Source organism: Oryctolagus cuniculus, chromosome 19, assembly GCF_051225735.1.
Source record: "Oryctolagus cuniculus isolate XC-2025 breed Fujian yellow rabbit chromosome 19, ASM5122573v1, whole genome shotgun sequence".
NCBI lineage: Eukaryota > Metazoa > Chordata > Mammalia > Lagomorpha > Leporidae > Oryctolagus > Oryctolagus cuniculus.
Genome location: NC_142885.1, coordinates 56358707 through 56375821, shown reverse-complemented (window position 1 = coordinate 56375821; position 17115 = coordinate 56358707). Strand labels below are relative to the sequence as shown.

The 17115-nt window shown below is 49.6% G+C and overlaps 1 protein-coding gene across 3 annotated transcripts in view; it reads right to left on the bottom strand.

Annotated features, from left to right (window-relative positions):
• BMERB1 (bMERB domain containing 1) overlaps window positions 1-17115 on the bottom strand; it is a 155272-nt gene that overhangs the window by 27209 nt on the left and 110948 nt on the right. For all 3 annotated transcript variants that reach the window (XM_089321616.1, XM_008257799.5, XM_002711778.6), the window contains exon 3: window positions 1744-1817. In XM_089321616.1, coding sequence (XP_089177742.1) covers window positions 1744-1817 — 74 coding nt within the window. The remainder of the gene's footprint in view (window positions 1-1743; window positions 1818-17115) is intronic.

The following is a 17115-nucleotide window of genomic DNA, read 5'->3' as shown; positions in this document are numbered from 1 at the left end:
CAAAGAAATCCTAGGCCCATTAGCTGTCACCTGCTTTCAATGAGGACAGTCTATTGATGTGTTTATCTCAGGGCCTGCATGGGGCCCTGTCTGATGCCTAGTCAATGCTGTTAAAGCAGTGGTGTCTGGCCGGCGCCGTGGCTCACTTGGCTAATCCTCTGCCTGTGGCGCCGGCACCCTGGGTTCTAGTCCCGGTTGCCCCTCTTCCAGTCCAGCTCTCTGCTGTGGCCCAGGAAGGCAGTGGAGGATGGCCCGAGTGCTTGGGCTCTGTACCTGTGTGGGAGACCAAGAGGAAGCACCTGACTCCTGGCTTCGGATTGGCGTAGCATGCCGGCCATAGCGGCCATTTGGGGGGGGGGGCGGGGACCAACAGAAGGAAGACCTTTCTCTCTGTCTCTCTCTCTCACTGTCTAACTCTGCCTGTCAAATAAATAAATAAATCAAGCAGTGGTGTCTAACCCATCACTGTACACACTACCCATGTGGATCCCTCCCTAGGTCACTGCACCCTGGAGCAGTTGTTCTTAGGCTCCCTGGGGGACATTCAGCAACATCTGCAGACATTTTTGGTGGCACAACTGCAGGAGGGGGACATGTGCTCCTCGCAGGTAGTGGCCAGAAGCCAGGGATGCTGCCCACAAATCCCATAAGGCACAACACGGAGCCCTCAACCCCCAGATGATGACATTGCCATTTTGACACCCCCCACACGTGTCCATGTGTCGGGGTTGAGAAACATTGAGCTACAGCTCCTTGCACTGCACTGCTTGCTTGGTAGTAGCTGCTCCCTTGCTCAGTACAGGCACGCCTGTGTGCAAGGCCTTGTTTGTTTCCACTGACTTGTGAGCCCCTGAGAGCACGGAATCCTTCTCTGTTCAGCACCTTCAGTGCAGCACCTAGCTTGGGGCCTGCTGCATAGCAGCCTCTTGGCACACCGCACGCTTTCTCAGCTGACAGAATAGTGACAGTGTTCAAGTCAAGGATGGTGGGGGTGGGGAGGGGACTTATCCAGCCTCTGATGCTCCTTGTCAGATGGTTCGTCTGACAGAGCTGTGTTCATTCACCCAGTGAACTTCCCTTTAGCACCTACCAGGCCCTCGTGTGTACCCTCAAGAAGCATGGCATCTAGACAGAGACATATGAATCGATGCACAGCTATGCGCTAAGGACTTTGATGGGGATAAGTCCCACAGAGAGCACCTGCCCCAGCAGGATGGGCAGGGGAGGGTTTCTGGGGGAGAAGGAACCAAGGAAGTAATGTCCTCAACAACTAGCAAACACAGGTTTGACTCCAAAGTCAGAATCCTAACGACTATACTCTGCCTATTCCCAAACAGGAAAAGAACGGTGATAATTGCTAATGCTCACTGGACTCTTTGGGCCAAATAACAGGCAGGATTTGGTCTGTGCTGCCTTGCTCACCCTGGTGATATTTATACCCCTGGGTCAGGTGCTGTTGCTATTACTACACCCATTTCAGAGGAGGAGGAGAAACTGAGTCTCAGAGACAGTGACTTCCCCAAGGTCAAGGAGGCAGGCAGAATTCGGACTTGAGCCTGAGTCTGCCTGACTTGGAGAGACTGAACCGTGTGTCTGGGGTGAAGACATGCATTTGGGGAGTGCTACGCTGCAAGAGCGAGGCCCCTCTAGGAGAAGAGACGAGCTCTGTCTTCTGGAGCCCAGCGGCAGGCCCTTGCAGGCCTGAGCAGCTGGTCACCGCCCAGTGAAGTCCCACATGGTTACCTGGGATGGCGACCAAGTTCTGCAGCTCCTGCTTCAAGTCCATGATGTCCTTGCAGAGCTGGATGTCGTCCATCCTGGGGAGACAGGTGCCAGTGATAGTGGTTACAGTGGCAAGACTACATCCAGAATCACCCCAGGTTAAACACATAGGGCGCATCGGGGCGGGCTGGCCTCTGTAAGGGCCACACGAGTGCCACAAACGGCCCATTATCCCTCTGTGGTCAATCACTGTATTCACATTCTGGGAGTTCCATCCAGTCTTCATCTGCTTGTGTTTGATAGTATGAATGGGCTCAGGTTGAAGGCTCAATTTTTAAAAAAAAAAATTTTTTTCCCCTGAGATGGATGTTTGGTGCAATGGCTAAGACCTTGCTTATGATGGCCACATCCCATATTAAGAATGCCTGAGTTCAAGTCCCAGTGCTGTTCCTGATTCCAGCTTTATGCTAGTGTGCACTCTGGGAGGCAGCAGGTGATGGCGAAATAATTGGATCCCTGCCGCAAACTTGGGAAACTCAGACTGAGTTCTGGATTCCTGGCTTCAAGCTGGTCCAGCCCTAATAGTGGCATGCACTTGGGAAGTGAACCAGCATGTGGAAGATCTCTCTTTGTATGTCTCTATCTTTCACTGCCTTTCAAATAAAATGAAAATAAATAAAAATTTTTTCTATGAGGACATTTCCATACACTTGACTTTTATTACTAAATTAATTGTACAGAAATTCACAAGATAGAGCAAGTCTCATTCTATGCTTTAGGGAGAACCAATGCTAACAATTTGATACATATTCCTACAGAGGTTTTTTTTGTTGTTGTTGTTGTTTTTTAAAGATTTATTTATTTATTTACTTGAGAGGTAGAATTACAGAGAGGGAAAGACAGAAAGAGGTCTTCCATCTGCTGGTTCACTCCCCAAACGGCCACAATAACTGGAGCTGGGCCAGTTTGAAGCCAGGAGCCAGGAGCCAGGAGCTTATTCTGAGTTTCCCATGTGGCTGCAGGGGCCCAAGCACTTGTGCCATCTTCTATTGCCTTCCCAGGTGCATCCGCAGGGAGCTGGATCAGAACAGGAGCAGCCCAGACTTGAAACGGCGCCCACGTGGAATGCCAGCGCCACAGGAACTACTACGCCGCAGTGCCTGCCCCCAGAGTTTTAAAAATGCTTATGCTTGGGGCTGGTGCTGTGGGTCGAGGGTAAAGCCTCCACCTATAGTGCCAGCATCCCATATGGACGCCGGTTTGAGTCCTGACTGCTCCATTTCTGATCTAGCTCCCTGATTATGTGCCTGGGAAAGCAGCGGAAGATGGCCCAAGTATTTGGGCCCCTGCACCCACATGGGAGACCCGGAAGAAGCTCCTGGCTCTTGGCTTCGGATCGATTCAGTTCCTGCCCTTGTGGCCATCTGAGAAGTGAACCAGCAGATGAAAGATCGATCGCTCGCTCGCTCGCTGTCTCTCTCTCCCCCACTTTCTCTGTAACTCTGCATTTCAAATAAAATAAATGAATCTTTAAAGACAAAATAAAAAATAAAATGCTTATGCTTATACTACCATATATGATATCATTGTTATTGAACAAAAATATCTTTCTAATATGTTATTTTTTACTTAATAATATACCTTGGACATTGTACCATGTCAGTACATGCAAATCTAGCCATTTAAAAGCTTCATTTATTTATTTGAAACTCAGAGACAGCAAGCAAAACAGACACAGATCTTCCATTTGCCAAATGCTCACAAGAACCAGAGCTGGGACAGGCTGATGCGAAAACAGAGAAAGGTACTTAGGGAGTCCACACCACTAGCAGAAGTAGGGCAAGGACTTGAAATGATATCTGAGTTCCTGCAGGATCTGTATCAAGAGCTGGGTCTGGGGCCAGTGCTGTGGTCTAATAAGCTAAGCAATCACTTGCCATGCCAGCATCCCATATGGGCATCGGTTTGAGTCCTGGCTGCTCCACTTCTGATCCAGCGTCCCAGCTGATGGCCTGGGAAAGCAGTGGAAGATGGCTCAAGTGCTTGGGCCCCTGCACCCATGTGGGAGACCTGGAAGAAACTTCTAGCTCTTGGCTTCAGATCAGCCCAGCTCCAGCTGTTGCAGCCATTTGGGGAAGTGAACCAGTGGATGGAAGACCTCTCTCTCTGTCTCTCCCTCTCTCTGACTCTAAGTCTGCCTCTCAAAAAAATAAATAAATCTTTTCTTTTTTAAGGAGCTGGGCCTGTGGACTCTCTTTGGCAGTGCCAACTGCAGACCAGCCTGGATCCCTTACCCTTCACTGGCCAGGAACTGCCCATGTTATCCATCCCAATCCCAGCTGCCAGGACAAGAGACAAGACCATCCTGCTTCAGCCTGCAACTCTTATTGCCAGGGCGCAGCAAGCAGCTTTCAAGGCCTGCCCTGGAATGCGCTAGCAGGTGGCAGCTGCCTAACTGAGCTTCAATTGCCAGAGGGCTCCCATGGGCTTTGATCGGCGAGCGTTCATCTAGAAGAGCTCTGTAATCCTTTCCATAACTAGCCAAGAGCGGCTGCCTGGGCAGTTCTCAAGGAGGGTGATCTTTGCTTTTGGGAACATTTGGCAATGCCTGGAGAAAGTCTGGTTTTTATAGCTGGGTGTGTGTGGTAGGGATGGGGTTGCTATGGCATCTTGTGGCTGGGTGTATAATTTTGGGTTCCTTCCAGCCAGGGATGCTACTAAATACCCCATGGACACAGGGCAGCCCCCTCATGACTGAGAATGATCTGCCCCAATGTCAATCATGCTGAAGTTGAGAAGTCTTGGATCATGACTACAATATTGTTGAGAAAATTTTCAAATGTTTATTTCTTTTTCTTTTCTTTCTTTTTTTTTTTCTAACAGGCAGAGTTAGTGAGACAGAGACAGAGAGAAAGGTCTTCCTTTTTTCTGTTGGTTCACCCCCTCAAATGGCTGCTATGGTCAGCGTGCTGCGCTGATCTGAAGCCAGGAGCCAGGTGCTTCCTCCTGGTCTCCCATGCGGGGGCAGGACCCAAAAATTGGGCCATCTTCCACTGCCTTCCCGGGCCACAGCAGAGAGCTGGACTGGAAGAGGAGCAACTGGCACAGAACCAGTGCCCCAACCAGGGACTAGAACCCAGAGTGCCGGTGACACAGGCGGAGGATTAGCCTAGTGAGCCGCAGCGCCAGCCCAAATGTTTGTTTATTTTTCAACCATTTGAAAGAGAGAGAGACAGAGAGATAGATCTTCAATCCATTGGCTCACTCTCCAAATGCCTGCAAGAACCAGGGCTGGTCCAGGGCGAGTCAGGAGGCCCAGAACTCCATCCAAGTCTCTCATGTGGGTGGCAGGAGCCCAAACACTTGGGTCATCATCTTCTGCCTCCCATGATGCATTCACAGGAAGGTGGATCAGAAGCAGAGTAGCTGAGACCTGAACCAGCGCTCTGATACGGGATGCAGGTATCCTGGGTGGTGACTCTACCTGCTGTGCCACAGTGCCCACCCACCCATGATGAGAGGAGATGGGAAATGGTAAAAAGAGAGAATAGTGCTCAGGAGCCAGGATTTGGGCAGCCAACAGTGAGTCCAGTGGCTTTCCTGTCTGAAAGAGAAATGAGGATGGCTCAGCTCTCTGGATTATCATGCATGTTGGATATTGGACACAGTGCCTGGGATGGGCACTGTGTACCTAGTGAAATGGGATGTACCTAGTGATATACCTAGTGAAATGCCTGGTGAATGGAATCCTTTATGATGAGTGCTGGCTGTAAGAAATGAGCATGGAAAAAAAAGGAAAGAGAAAATGATGCTGGATGAGCAACACATCTGAGAAATGGAGCTATCAATCATGTAAAACCATTCAAAGTAGCCCTCATTGATTGCTTTCCTCTCTGTATAAGTTTTTAAATGACTATTTTGAACTGATGCATAAAAATTAGACATATTTATAGGACACTATGTGATGTCTCAATACTTGTATACTTTGTGTAATGTTCTAATCAGAGTAAACATATCTATTTCCTCAAACATTTTTCATCTCTTTACGGCAAAAAGCTTAAAAACCCTTTCTTTTAAAAAGCTTTTTAAAGATGTACTATGCATTATCATTATCTACAGCCACCCTCCTGTGCAATATAACACTAGATCTTCTTATTCCCATCTAGCTAGAACTTTGACATTTTTATCTGATTATAGAATGGATTGCTAATTACCATAGAAATTTAGAAAATACAAAGAACCCAAAATTATGTGCAACCTTGGCCCGTGTGCACCAGATACCACGTCTATTCTGAGTACTTTAGTTTATTTATTTATTTATTTTTTTGACAGGCAGAGTGGACAGTGAGAGAGAGAGACAGAGAGAAAGGTCTTCCTTTGCCATTGGTTCACCCTCCAATGGCTGCCGCGGCTGGCGCGCTGCAGCCAGCGCACTGCACTGATCCGATGGCAGGAGCCAGGTGCTTCTCCTGGTCTCCCATGGGGTGCAGGGCCCAAGGACCTGGGCCATCCTCCACTGCACTCCCTGGCCACAGCAGAGAGCTGGCCTGGAAGAGGGGCAACCGGGACAGAATCCGACGCCCTGACCGGGACTAGAACCCGGTGTGCCGGCGCCGCTAGGCGGAGGATTAGCCTAGTGAGCCGTGGCGCCGGCCACTTCAGTGTATTTCACACTGGTCTTTTAAAAAACGTTTATTCATACATATTCATTTTATTTGAAAGGCAGAGACAGAGAGAGAGGCAGAGACCAAGTGACAGAGAGAGAGATAGAAAGACAGAGAGATCTTCCACCTGCCAAGTCACTTCCCAAATACCAGAAAGAGCCAGGGCTGGACCAGTCCAAAGACAGGAACCTGGAAGTCAACCTGGCTGGGTGGCAGAGACCCAAGTACTTAGGGCATTGCCCCTTGCCTTCCTGGGTGCATATGAGCAGGAAGCTGGAATCAGAAGCGGAGCTGGGACTGTAACCCAGGCACTCCACTATGGAGTGCAGGCATCCCAAGCAGCCTCTAACCACTGTGCCAATGCCCACCCTCAAGCTGTTTTTTTTTTTTTTCTCCAAGTGTAAGTGAGACGTCTGGGCTCACCCTGGGGCCTATGTCCATCTCGAAACTGCACTCGGCATGTCACTGAGTCCTGCCGAAGACCCCAACCCACAAACACTGATAAGTAAGGTGGAATTCTGCAAGCCTCTGGAGTCAAATTGCAGAACTCCATCATCAAAATCCGCATGAGGTGGCGCTGTTTTCCTCAAGGGTCCCAGCTCTGCCTCCAAAGTCTCTACCTCTCCTGCATGCCCACCTGGCCAAAGAAGAACTGTCAGATCCCAAACAATCCAGCTGGGCCTCAACTTACAAACTCCACTTGGCAAAACCAAGGCCTATGGGGCCAGCACCGTGGTTCACTTGGTTAATCCCCCACCTGCGGCGCTGGCATCCCATATGGGCGCTGGGTTCTAGTCCCCGTTGCTCCTCTTCCAGGCCAGCTCTCTGCTGTGGCCTGGGAAGGCAGTGGAGGATGGCCCAGGTGCTTGGGCCCCTTTACCTGCATGGGAGACCAGGAAGAAGCACCTGGCTCCTGGCTTCAGACAGGCATAGATCTGACCATAGCAGCCATTTGGGGGGTGAACCAATGGAAGGAAGACCTTTCTCTCTGTCTCTCTCTCTCTCTCACTGTCTAACTGTCAAAAAAAGAAAAGAAAAACCAAGGCATAATGGTTCTCAGGACACTTCCCCCAGAACAGAAGCTCTTGCTCCTTCCCTCACAAGCTGTCCATCAGAATGAGGCATCGTTCACCCAACAAAACCTGATGTCTTTTCTGGAAGAAAGAAGGATAGACTCTGCCATTAAGGAAAACAAGAAGTCAATGTTTATTGAGCATTTACTAAGTGCTGGGCACTGTCCTCAGCACTCTCCCTGCATAAGCTCGTCTAAACCCACACAGAAGTCATGTGAGGCGATGGGGAGTAGGCCGTGTGCCCATAGTTCCACACAGGTGAGTGGCCATGGAGATTCAGCCCTGGATCTAGCTCTTGATCACCTTACTGTGGTGTCTGCTCTCCGTGAGGCCAGAAGAGGTGCAGCAGACATGGCTGGTTACCGACCTCATTCACCTTCCCCGATCTCCTTCTCCCAGATCCCTGATGTGTTCAGGAGGAAAAACACCCAGCCAGTTATGGCAATCCCATTGGTCTCTACCAGGCATGCACTGTTTCTGGCTCCCTTACAGCTCCAGTGGTCACGAGAGCTACTTTGGAGCCACAGGATGCTTGGCCGGGGTGCTTCTGGGAAAGATAATTAGAACTTGGGTGCTCCCCCTCCTAATCCTGAAGCTGCCACAGCCTTGATGATGAAAATGACAGAGGGGAAGGGAGGAAAGAGCCAGACCATTGATGACATCCTTGAAAGAGCCCACTAAGCCTCGGACCACTTGCCTCTGGACTTGTGAATCCCAGTGGGCCCTCTCCAGCTACAATTTCTGCATCTATGGATTCCATCAACTGTGGACTGAAAAGATGAGGTGCTGGGGGAACGGCATCTGTTTGATGCCTGTTCTGCTGTTATTTACTAAATAATACAGCATAACAATCACTGACATAGTTTTACATTGTTTAGGTATTATAAGTGATCTAAGGGCCAGTGCTGTGGTGTAGCGGGTAAAGCCGCTGCCTGCAGTGCTGGTATCCCATGTGGACCCTGGTTCGAGTCCCAGCTGCTCCACTTCTGATCTAGCTCTCTGCTATGGCCTGGGAAAACAGTAGATGATGGCCCAAGCCCTTGGGCCCCTGCACATGCGTGGGAGACCTGAAAGAAGCTCCTGGCTTCAGATTGGTGAAGCTCCTCAGCCATCGCAGCCATCTGGGGAGTGAACCAGCAGATAGAAGACCTCTCTCGGGGGCTGGTGCTGTGGCACAGCGGGTTAACGCCCTGGCCTGAAGTGTCAGCACCCATACGGGCACTGGTTTGAGACCTGGCTGCTCCACTTCCTATCCAGCTCTCTGCCTTGGCCTGGGAAAGCAGAAGAAGATGGCCCAAGTCCTTGGGCCCCTGCACCTGCATGGGAGACCCGGAAGAAGCTCCTGGATCCTGGCTTCGGATCATTGCAGCTCTGGCCATTGCAGCCAGTTGGTGAGTGAACCATCAGATGGAAGACCTCTCTCTCTCTCTGCCTCTCCTCTCTCTGTGTAACTCTGACTTTCAAATAAATAAATTAAAAGAAGACCTCTCTCTCTCTGCCTCTCTGTAACTCTGCCTTTCAAATAAATAAATAAATAAATATTTAAAGAAAGAAATGTTATCTAGAGATGATTTAAAATGTATGGGAGCAAGTGGTAGCTTCCATGCAACTGCAACCCCATTTCATATAATGGATTAGGGCACCTGCAGATTTGCATATCCTCAAGGGCTCCTGGAATCACTACCCTGTGGGCAGCAACAGATGACTATTAAATGTCCTTATGACTTAAATGGAGTGACCAGCTCTCGGTTTGCCTGGGAGTGTTCCGGTTCCAATACGATTTAGCCTTCTGTTCTGGGAAACCCTTCAGTCCCAGGTGAGCCAGGACCATTATCCAGCCTAGTTTAAGATGCTCTGTTACTTGCAGCTGAAGACATTTTCACTGAAACACATGGATTGGCATGTTTGGGGTTTTTTGTTTCCATAACTTTTTTTTTTTTTTTTTTGAGAGGCAGAGGCAGGGACACACACACACACACACACACACGCACATACACACACAGGTTCTGTCTGCTGGATCTCTCCCCAAATGCCCACAATGAAGCGGGAAGCCAGGAACCCAATTCAGGGTTGGCAGGGACCTTGTCATGTGGGTGGCAGGGCCCAACCACTTGAGCCATTATCACTGCCTTCTGGGGTGCACATGAGCAGGAAGCTGGAATCAGTAGCCCAGGGACTCTCATATGGAATGTGGTGTCCCAAGGGCATCTTGACCACTAGGCCCAATGCCTCTGTTTTTAATATAAGTAGGATTAGGGGCCGGTGTTTGGCCTTGCAGTTAGAGATGCCAGTTAGGATACCCATATCCCACATGGGAGTGCCTGGATTTGACTCCCAGCTCACGTTCCTGGCTCCAGCTTCCTGTTAATGCAAATACTGGGAAGTGGTGGTGATGGCTCAAGTGGCTGAATTCCCGCTACCCATAAGGAAGAGCTGGACTGAGCTCCTGGCTCCTAACTTCAAATGCCTGGCAATGCGGACATTTGGAGAGTAAACCAGTGGATAAAAGCTGTCTAAGCTGTTTCTGCCTCTCAAATTGATTAATTAATTAATTAATTTAAAAAATGTAAGTAGGATTGGAGCAGGCATTGTGGAGCAGCAGTTAAGCCACAGCTTGGGATGCCCACATCAGAGTGCTGGCTTGAGTTCCACCTCCTCCTCTTCTTCTTCCTCTTCCTCTTTCTCCTCCTCCTCCTCCTCCTCCTCCTCCCCTTCTTCTTCTTCTTCTTCTTCTTCTTCTTCTTCTTCTTCTTCTTCTTCTTCTTCTTCTTCTTTTAAAGATTTATTTATTTATTTGAGAGGTAGAGTTATAGACAGTTAGAGGAAGAGACAGAGAGAAAGATCCTCCCCAAATGGCTGCAACGGCCAGAGCTGAGCCAATCCGAAGCCAGGAGCCAGGAGCTTCTTCCTGGTCTCCACTTGGGTGCAGGGGCCCAAGGACTTGGGCCATCTTCCACTGCTTTCCCAGGCCATAGTGGAGAGCGGGATTGGAAGCGGAGCAGCCAGGACTAGAACCAGTGCCTATATGGGATGCCGGCACTGCAGGTGGAGAATTAACCTACTGCACCATGGCGCCAGCCCCCATCTCCTTCACTTCTGATCCAGCTTCCTTCTAATGTGCCTGGGATGCAGCAGATGATGGCTCACATGTGTGGGTTCCTGCCACCTACATGGGATGCCTGGCCCAGCTTTGGCCTGGCCCAACCCTGGCCATTAGAGGCATTTGGGAAGTGAACTAGAAGATAGGCAATCTCTCTCTTCTCTCCCTCTCCCTCTGGGTCATTCTGCCTTTCAAATAAATAAATAAATAGATCCTTTATATATACGTGTGTGTGTGTGTGTATGTAGGATTCAAACATACCTGTATATGGGTACATGGAAAGTGGTATTAAAAGATACATTTTTTTTGGTGCAAACACTTTTTGAATTCCATGCATTTTTTTCATAACGTGCATTTTCCATGAACTTTTGGAAGACATGCACAGTGCTTTACGATCTTGGCTACAACCTGAATAAGACACATTAGTTCAGGTCCTTGCGCGGCTAATGCTGAGCCCTAGAAATGAAACTCCACTGCTGCCGCCTCGTTCTGGAGACAGCGATGTCATCTCCAAGAAGCTGACGGATGCAGGAAGGAGAAGAGAGCATCTCGGGCTCTCATGCTGGGACGAGGGGTGGAACTGGTCATTTTCCCAGCTTTGGCGGGCAGAGGTGATCAGACCTGTCAGAATGATAGTGCTGCTGCTTTACAAGATTTCTTTGAAAATGGCACGGTCAGGAGGCGCTGGCAGCAGGAGCTGCAGCCTAATGGAAAACCCAGCAGAGGGTGATGCGAAGGCAGAAGCAGAGGAAAGCCCTGGCTTTTAAAAATAGTATTGAAAACAGTAGTAATTTGGCTCCTTTACTTACTTATTTGGGAGGCAGAGAGACAGAGATAGACAGACAGACAAAGAAAGAGCTCCCATCTGCTGGTTTGCTCCCTCATGCAGGCAATGCCAGGAGCCAGGAGCCAAATCCAGGTCTCCCAAGCGGATGGCAGAGAAGCAGTCACTGGAGTCAGCACTGCCGCCTCCCAAGGTGCACACTAGCAGGACGCTGCAATGGATCTGGACTTGAACCCCAGGCACTCCAGCGTGAGATGCAGATGTCGTAACTGGCATCTTAAGGCCCTCTCTGGATCTGCTCTAAACATGCTGTGGAGGTGTGGATTTCTTGGGTTGGGTGAGAAGAGGAAGCAACATCTGCCCTTGCACACGGAATGCTGGTCAGGGATTTTGAGCCTGTGTCTGAGTCCAAGCCTCACCACAAACTTCGGTGGCCTCTGGGAAGTCACTTCTCTCTCTGGACTTCTGTTTCGTCCTATATAAAATGAGGGCTTCAATGATGCCCCCTCTGGTGCGAAGAGGACACGAGCTGCTTTCCATCCAGTCCGAGCTAGCATTTCAGTGTCACCGTTGAGTGACTTCACAACTCTCTGTCTGTGCCCTCACCCTTAAAAATAAATAACACCAGGCACTTCAAAAGTTCACGGGATGAGGTCGGCGCTGTGGTGTATCGGGTAAAGTTGCTGCCTGCAGTGCTGGCATCCCATATGGGCGCCAGTTCAAGACCCGGCTGCTCCACTTCTGATCCAGCTCTCTGCTGTGGCCTGGGAAAGCAGTAGAAGACGGCTAAAGTCCTTGGGCCCCTGCACCCACGTGGGAGACCCGGAAGAAGCTCCTGGCTCCTGGCTTTGGATCAACCCAACTCTGGCAGTTGCTGCCACTTGGGGAGTGAACCAGTAGATGGAAGATCTTTCTCTGTCTCTGCCTCTCTTTAACTCTGCCTTTCAAATAAATAAATAAATATTAAAAAAGAAAAGTTCACGAGAAACAGAGTGAAAAGATAAATTGATTTTGGTGAAAAAAAGTTTGAAGTCTATGCATAAAAGGGGTCTTCAAAAAGTTATGGAAAATGCATTTTATGCAAAAAACTCTGCACAGATTTCAAACATTTTTGGCACTGAAATAAACTTGTCATTTCGTTCCATTTTCCCCAAGCTTCCTGAAATGCCCTTGTCCCTTCATCTTGAACTAAGCAGGTTTACGTGTGCGGGGCGGGCAGCCCAATGTTCTGCATGGACAGGAAGGTGCAGAGGAAGGGCACGCTCTGTTCACCCCTCGCCCCGGGCGGCAGGCGAGCGGCGAGCTGAGTCACTCCTGTGCCATCTCAGCCAGGGTTCCTGCGTCAGAGATGAGTCTCACCTTCATGTGCTATTCTGTTTCCTCAAGCCAAATGGTGCCAGGATGACGAACGTGTGCGTTTGTTTAGCTTTCCCTGCATTCGTAAGCCTCACTGTCACGCTCAGGGGGAGATTAAGCACTGAGAAGTATCCAGGGAGCCCCTGGGCACAGTCACTTCTCAGCATCATGCTGGAGACCAAAGGAACCGGAGAGGTGCCTGCCCCTGGGCACCGATGACACACCTGGGGAAGTGACGGCCTCGGCATCACCTGTTCTCTCTCAGTGGCTCACTTAATGATCCACATATGCATCTTCACCTGAAACACCCAGCCTGTCTCCCTTGCTTGGAATCAGACCTTCATGCGTGGCCGTGACATTCTAGTCGCCAAATAATATAATGTCACTTCCCACAAGCCCAGTTTGCTCGCCTACTCCAAGAGTTTTCTACTCTTTAGTTCTACTTCCCCTTCTCCTCATACTTCTCAAGATTTACTTATTAATTTAAGAGTCAGAGTTACACTGAGAGAGGGAGGGAGGGAGGGAGGGAGGGAGGGAGGGAGGGAGGGAGGAAGAGGGAAAGGGAGAGGGAGAGAGAGTGAGGGAGAGAGAGGGAGAGGAAGAGAGAGGAAGAGAGAGGGAGAGGGAGAGGGAGAGGGAGAGGGAGAGGGAGAGGGAGAGGGAGAGGGAGAGGGAGAGGGAGAGGGAGAGAATCTTCCATCTGCTGGTTCACTCCCCAGCTGGCTACAATGGCCAGGGCTGGGACAGACCAAAGCCAGGAGCCAGGAGCTTCTTCTGTATCTCCCACTTGGGTGTGGGATCCCAAGCACTTGGGCCATCTTCCACTGCTTTCCCAGGTGCATTAGCAGAGAGCTGGATCAGAAGTGGAGCAGCCACGTCTTGAACTGGTACCCATATGGGATGCTGGTGTCATAGGTGGCTACACCACAATGCTGGGCCCTCTGCTTCTTCTTCTTCTTCTTCTTCTTCTTTTTTTTTTTTTTTGACAGGCGAGTGGACAGTGAGAGAGAGAGACAGAGAGAAAGGTCTTCCTTTGCCGTTGGTTCACCCTCCAATGGCCGCTGCGGCCGGTGCACTGCAGCCGGCACACGGCGCTGATCCGAAGCCAGGAGCCAGGTGCTTCTCCTGGTCTCCCATGGGGTGCAGGGCCCAAGCACTTGGGCCATCCTCCACTGCACTCCCGGGCCACAGCAGAGAGCTGGCCTGGAAGAGGAGCGACCGGGACAGAATCCGGCGCCCCGACCGGGACTAGAACCCGGTGTGCCGGTGCCGAAGGCAGAGGATTAGCCTAGGGAGCCACGGCGCTGGCCCCCTCTACTGCTTCTTAAAACAAAAATTACTAACACTGACAACCCATCAAGCTGAATACTGTGCTTTACAGTCTACTGCATCATTGAGCCAGCACTGCGGCACAGCAGGTTAAGCCACCACTGTGACATAAGCTTCCCATATCAGAGAGCTGACTCAAGTCCCGGCTGCTCTGCTTCTGATCCAGCTCCCTGCTAATGTGCCTGAGAAAGCACTGGAAAATGGCCGAAGTGCTTGGGCCACCCAGGTGGAAGACTCAGATGAAGCTCTTAGCTGCTGACTTCAGCCTGGCCCAGTCCTGGCTGTGTGGCCATTTGTGGAGTGAAGCAGTAGATGGAAGATCTTTCTCTCTATTTCTCTTCTTTCTCTCTCTCTCTGCCTTTCAAATAAAAAATAATAAAATAAAATAATGATAAATAAATTACCCCAATCTAATCATTCTGTATTATATGCATGTATTGAAATATCACACTGTACCCCATGAATGTACAATTACTGTGTACCAATTAAAAATATATTTTAGGGTCCAGCTCTGTGGTATAGTAGGTTAAGCCTCTGCCTGCAGCACACACATCCCAAATGGGGGCCATTTCAAGTACCAGCTGCCCCACCTCTGATCCAGCTTTCTTCTAATGGCCTGGGAAAGCAGTGGAAAACAGCCCAAGTGTTTGAGCCCCTACACTCACATGGGAGACCTGGAAGAAGCTCCTGGCTCCTGGCTTTGGATTGGCCCAGCTCCAACCATTGTGGCTATTTGGGGAGTGATCCAGTGGATAGAAGACTACTCTCTCTCTCTGTCTCTCCCTCCCTCCCTCTCTCTCTCTCTCTCTCTCTGTAACTCTGCCTCTCAAATAAATAAATATTTTTAATATATATTTTAATAAATTTGCCTGAAAAATTGCAATCACTGTGGTTCAGTTTCTATTTTTTGTCTTAGACCTAAAAAGTATTTCAAGGGTATTTTTTCCATATACAGCATTTTTTATTTTATTTGAGAAGCAGAGAGAGGAGAGAGAGAGAGAGAGAGAGGACTCCTGTGCACTGGTTCACTCTCCAAATGCTTGGAATAGCTTCTGGGCTGGGACTGAAGCTGGGAGCCAGGAGCTGGGAACTCAATCCTGGTCTCCCACATGGGCGGCAGGAACCCAATCACTTGAATCATCACTACGGCTTCCCAAGGTCTGCACTGGCAGGAAGCTGGAGTCAGGAGTGGGAGCTGGGAACAAATCCTGGTCTTTTTAGAATTGCATACATTACATAAATATTATGTACATGGGTCTCCACTACAAAGCATCAGACAGACAGAAGTATTACCAGTGCCAGCATCTGGGCCATCACCTCAGGGACTCCTGCCTGCGCCCCAGGAGGGAAGGACAGTTACCACCACCCGTCAGAGCAGTGAACTTGCTCAGGGTCACAGAGGAAGTGACCGGAACCTGAACCCGGGCAGTCTGATCTCGGAGCGCTCACCTGGCAGTGTGAACGCCCACTGCTAGTTGGAATTCAGGGAAGACTGAGGTGGGAAGAATTGAGGCCGGTTTTTCAGACTGACTGATGGGAGGGGCACAACCTGGAGGTTCAGAGATGATATCAGGCACTTAGAGAAAGGGGGCAGCTCAGACAAGTGTTTTCAATGGTGTGGAGCCCTTGGGTATGTGACAGTGAAGGGTCCACCCAACTAAGACACGTCAGTGACATCTGAAGGACCTTAACATGGGAGCCATACTAGGTTCTAGAGTGAGAGCATGGCATGGCAGTGTCTATGAATGCCAGTTTGGAAACCATGGTGATCAGTATATACATGGTGAACATACTACAGGCCATGGTCCAAATCTGGCCCACTGCCCATTTTGGTGCAACCCATGAGCTGTAATGGTTAACTTTCAAATAGTTGCGGAAAAAAAAATTTTTTTTAAGTACCATTTCCTACCACATGAGAATGACAGGGAATTCAAATTTCAATGTTTATAAGTAACATTTTAATTGCAACAAACTCACAGCCATTCATTTTCCCATTGTCTGCAGCTGCTTTCACACGTCAATAGCAGAGTGGACTGCAAAAGCCTGAGATATTTACCAGCTGCTCCGCTGCTCCGATAGGAAAATGTTGCTAGCACTGATCTTCAGAGAGGACACAGACAAGCCACACTGCTGAGCTAGAAGCGCTCTGGCCCTGCAGTGCCCAGAGAGGGGGACGCTGTTCACCAACTCACTGATTCATCCAGAAAACAGTTCCTGAGAGCCTACTGGGTGCCAGGGCTCTGGACTCAATTTTCATGTCCACAGGACACCAAGAACGCCGCCAGCTCCCAAGGCCGCTTGACAAGACACCAGAGTGCTCACCCACCCTGCAGCTTTGCCTGGGGCCCAACTCCCTGTTTCCCTCTCAGCCCTCCAGTGGGGAACTGGGCCGTTCCCGGTGCATGGAAAGTTGGCCAACTGATTTCCTGCGAGTGCTCACCAGTGCAATCTGGCAGATTCTGTGTTAGCATCTGTCCTTCTACAGATCCTTGACTCTGCCCAAGGAGACTCCAAGTTGTGTGATTTCATTCTTCTTTTCGACCACCTTCTCCCAGACGCTTGCCAACATGGTGGATGGCTTGGGGAGTCACGAAGGGAATTGGGGTTTTCTTTGGCCATGAATGTTTCTAACCTTAGCCCTAAGGCACGTGGCTGAGCTGGCCCAGAAATAACTAAAGATAAGGACAAAATATTAAGTTCCCAACAGAAGAGAGAAAAGAAGAAAGAAGAGGAAACAATAAGAATGTCCAATAACAGTGCATTGGTTGCCCATATATATTTTTCCATCTATACAAGGGACAACTCAACAGCCACTGAAAAGACATTACTGAGCAGCCTGCAAGGGGTCCCTTGAGAAAGTGTAGCTCATTGCAATCGCTAAGGTGAGCCACTATGGGGATAGGGCTGCTTGATCTAGCAAACAAAAATATGGAGCCCACGGTTATATTTGCACCTCAGATGCATGATGATTTTCAGTGTTAACTCTGTCTCATGCAATATTGGGAATATGTTTATACTACAATTTATTTGTTGCTTACTTGAAATTCAAATTTACTCAGACTTAACTGGATGTCTTGTGTTCTATCT